This window comes from Triticum aestivum, chromosome 2A (genome assembly GCF_018294505.1).
Source record: "Triticum aestivum cultivar Chinese Spring chromosome 2A, IWGSC CS RefSeq v2.1, whole genome shotgun sequence".
In the NCBI taxonomy this organism is placed as follows: domain Eukaryota; kingdom Viridiplantae; phylum Streptophyta; class Magnoliopsida; order Poales; family Poaceae; genus Triticum; species Triticum aestivum.
The window spans coordinates 28642873-28647278 of record NC_057797.1 but is presented as its reverse complement, the minus strand read 5'-3'; the positions used below and the strand labels follow the sequence as shown (position 1 = coordinate 28647278).

Here is a 4406-nt window from a genome sequence, read left to right as displayed (position 1 = left end):
CGCATGGTGGTGGCAGCGGTTTGGCGGGTCGGCTCCGTCCGGTTGGGCGGTTGGGTTTGGAGTGCGGGAGAAATCCTTGCCGGTTTTGGCCCCTATGCGGTGACACCTGTGGGTGCCACCATTCCTTCCTGGAGCGTGTCGGAGGTATCCATCCACCACCCCCTTCCGCGTGCCAGGGGAAACCCTAGGACTCGTTCGGGCAGCAACGTCGTCAGCGTCGCATCCCTTCTTGGAGGTGCTGCTTGGTAAGCGGCGATTTGGAGCCTCGGTCTGTGGTGGTTTGTATCCGGTGGGCGCCGTGGTGGCGGGTCATCCGCGCTTTGCTGAGCTGTCGTGGTTGGCATTTGTTTCTTCTTCCTTTTCTTTTGGCTGGTTGTGTTGCTCGCCACAGCAATCTTTGTACTCGGTGTTGGTTGCTTTGGAATACAAAGCGGGGGGCAACCCTTTTTCGTTAATTAGCCCACATTGTGGGAAACAATGTTTTTTTACCTGTATAAAAGTGATTGACGTGGCTGTAATAGTGAAACAGGATGAAACGTTTTGTACTATCTGAACTTCTTTCAATTACATATGGCCCCGCCGCCCCGAAGCACATATTTCTTATCATCAAATTTGATGTTCTTCATTCAAGAAATAAAAGAATACATACTAATTACCATTGCTTAGGATTTCAGCACAAATTGACTACCTACCATATGCACAAAAAGGGTTTCTATAAAGCTAGCTTGTCAAAATTGTTACACTATTAATTAGGATCAAGAATAATCCTAAATCTTCTCTAGGGCTTGGAGAATGTCATCCCTGAGATCCTCAAACTTCTCAACCCCGAAGCTAAACCTCACCAAGTTGTCCTTGATCCCATTCTTGGCCTTCTCCTCATCATTCTCCCCCCTGATAAATACACAATCCATGCAATATAAGTCAAAATGTCGACCATAAATATATATAGTGAATCGTCCTCTAAGTTGCAAACGAGAGAAACCCTAGAGCGCCACATACCAGAAGGACATGACCGCCGGCTGTTGCACGAGGCTCTCACACCCGCCAAGAGAGGTTGCAATGAAGGGTATCTCCAATGCGTCGATGAACCTCATGACGCCGTGCAGGTCTGACGCCACCTTGAAGCTGATGACGCCACCGCAACCGGTCATCTGGCTGTTGGCGATGTGGTGCCATGGGCTGCTGATGAGTCCAGGGTAGTACACCCGCTCAATCTTGGGATGGTTCTCGAGCAAGCGCGCCATGCGCAATGCAGTGCTGTTTTGTGTTTCCACGCGAAGCACCATCGTCTTGAGGCCGCGTATGATCATGTAGGCTGCGTCCTGCAGTAATTCAGTTGCAGTGCAAGTGGTAAGCTTTAAAATCTAGTTTTCTTAAATAAGAATGAGTGCTAACATATGTACTACAGTTAATATATACTACATACCGGACTAATGGCGCCGCCGAGGTCGTGATGCCACGCACGGATCCTAGAGATGAGCGCATCCGAGCCACTGATGCATCCTGCAATGACCTGAAATGGAATGACACGATGAGAAGTCTTAAACTACATTGACACTACTAGTGATCATGGAAGTAAAGGAGCAAAATGGCAGTGTAATTGTATGATCTACGAAAATACATCTGATCTAGGGTAGCTACTCACGTCGTGATGGCCGGCAATGTACTTTGTGGCAGAGTGCACGACGATGTCGGCCCCGAGGGTGAGCGGCTTCTGATTGATGGGCGAGGCGAGGGTGCTGTCGATGCACACTAGAGCCCCTTTGCGGTGACACAGCTCCGCGACGAGCTTAATGTCGATGCACTTGAGGTGGGGGTTCGTCGGACAGTCAGTGTAGAAGAGTGTCACCTGCATCATAGCCAAGCATCTCAGAGTCAGAAACGACCAACATACATTCATAGATCCCTTGATCATATATGTGTTATGGAAATTAACTTACGTCGCCATGGTCAAGAACGGCCTTGAGCGTGTCCATGTCGTTCAGCTCGATGAATGTCACCTTGATGCCCATCTTGGAGAGCTTGTCACGGATGAAGGCGCGTGCCTCGCTGTAGCACTCAGTCGTGGTCACCACGTGGCCGGCACCGGGCAGTACGAGCGCAAGCAGCGTGGCAACGATGGCGTTCATTCCCGAGGACGTGACAAGCGTCGACTCGGCCCTCTCCAGTGCACTGATCTTGTCCTCTAGGACCTTCACAGTGGGGTTGCCGTAGCGGCCGTACTCGAAGCTGTGGCGCCGGCCTTCCTTGAACGCGATGAGGTCGCCCGAGCTCTTGAACCAGTGCGTCGTGCCGCTCACAATAGGTGTCGCGATCGAGTCAGTGTCCATGGCGCCGTTCTTCCCCATCTTCTCCCCGGCGTGAACCGCCAGGGTCTCATCTGAGAGAGTAGCATCTCGCTTCAGAGCCGTGGCGGCATCCTGCTGCACCACCGGCACAGGTTGCTCGGCGCCAGGGAGGGTGGCATCAAGGAGCGCCTCCGGGCTCAAAGCGGTGACACGCTTTGATGAACGTCGAGCGCGGAGCAGGCGGCGCTGCTCGATGGGCGAAGCCTTGTTGACGAGAGGAGAAGATGACCGCGCCATTAGTAATTTGTGGGGTCGACGAAGAGGAGTGAAAACAGGTGGAATCGAAGAGATTAGCCAGAGCTAGCAGCTGCTCGTTTGTGTTCTTGCTATCTGTGTATACGATGGTGGTAATATATACTGCCGATCGATCAGTCTGGCTCTGTGCGCGTCGATTCATATCTACGTGTCAGTCTACATATAATATCGTCCCACTACCACATGCCACATGTGGCATCAGTGCTCAGTCACGCAGGCGTGTAATTAAGCCGCGTGGTAATTAAGATGTACAAGTGGATCCATGATTAATCTACTACTACTAAATAAGGCATGTGATTAGTTAGCTGCAACGTGCCAGTAGACCTGGGCCACGACGAATCTAAGGGAAGTCTTAGGTCAAATCTGCGTGTTTACATCTACAACGCCGTACTGTGATCGATGCTGCGTTGGATTGGACAAGACCTCATCATTAAACAAAGATGGGTCTGGTTGGGCTTTGGCGAATGCCTCGCTAGATTTGATGGAAGAAAACAAAAGCGGTCCGGTAGGATCTACATGGAAGAAACAGCGGCGCATCAAATGGAAACCTAGGCATGAAACCACCGTTATCGAAAACGGTTTTGGAGGTGGTTTTCGGATATAACCCTTAGGGCATTTCTAACCAATCCCCTTAAAATAGCGTAGTATCCGGCATAGTAAACCCTTAAAAGAGTATCTTTACTCCACTATGTTTTCTCTGGATCTAACCGATCCCTTATACATAACGGAGTAAAAAGTACTTCCATTTGCATTTCATTTTCGGCCATCAAAACACATTTTTTTTGCTTCTTTATTGCATTCAACGGCATTTTGATACATTGGAGTACATAATTCATCAATTCTTCGCTATGAGAGCAAGGCCAAAGAAAACAAAAACCATAATTAGACACTTTAAAAGATACCCAACTTTCATAACTGCTTCCGCAAGTTGGATTAATATTTTCTCTATGTCTTCATTGTTGATTATCTCTATTGCCTTCTCGAGCTTGCACACTTCTTTCTTTTTTGATTCCGAAGAATTCGACGTTGCTTCACATCTAGTCTCATCTCTAGCCTCTATTCTAGCAATGAGTGCACAAACATCTATCAAATTTCATACTATCAATAGATCGATGTAATCTTCTACCCAATACAAAATTTGCATCCATCCTACACACAAATTTGAGCAAACATTGAGCTACCAAAATTCTGCTGGCGGCCGGTGAACAACCGACTCAAAAGAAGCACATACCTCATCTTTTTTGCACTTGAAGAACACCCATCCGGGATGTTCCAGCATGGTAGAAACTCGGCGCACCACCTACCGCGGGCAGTCATCTCACTTTACGACTGGCAATGGTGAGCGGACGAGCTACTGGGCTAGCACCGAGCCCAGGCGATGGCGGGCGTGTCTTTGCCGGTGAACTGCCGGCGGGAGAGATCCGAGTTGCTAGAGGCGGAGTCAATACCTTTATGTGGCGCGGAGGCTTTGCCGGGGCAGTGGGTTCCGATACACGGCCAATCAATGGCAAGGCATAGTCGCCGGCGGTGGTAGCCGCAGATCTACCGGTAGTGCGCCGTGGATGGGCCAAGGAGGCACAAATCCTGGTGGTCAGGGACTGCGTCGGAGCCAATGGAATGTCCGCAGTGGCGCGGTGGCTGGCGGGGGGTGGGAGGGGTGGCACCCGCGTAGATGCGGCGCGGGAGGCGGGGAAGGCAGAGGAGGAGAGGTCTCAATTCTCAGTACGTTTTATACAGAATGGGTCACATCAAATGGAAATCAAAGTATGCATATACTCAGCTGATACTGGTGCTAGGTACCTT

At 50.0% G+C, this 4406-nt stretch overlaps 1 protein-coding gene across 1 annotated transcript; it reads right to left on the bottom strand.

Moving 5' to 3' along the window:
- Positions 1–570: 570 nt before the first annotated feature.
- Positions 571–2649, bottom strand: LOC123184451 (probable cystathionine gamma-synthase 2). Its single transcript, XM_044596561.1, has 5 exons — positions 1941–2649; positions 1646–1849; positions 1427–1513; positions 1000–1322; positions 571–891 (listed from the first exon to the last, which is right to left on the bottom strand). Exons 1-5 carry the CDS (start codon positions 2583–2585, stop codon positions 768–770), a joined length of 1383 nt encoding a protein of 460 aa, XP_044452496.1. The 5' UTR covers positions 2586–2649; the 3' UTR covers positions 571–767.
- Between the last annotated feature and the right edge of the window lie 1757 nt (positions 2650–4406).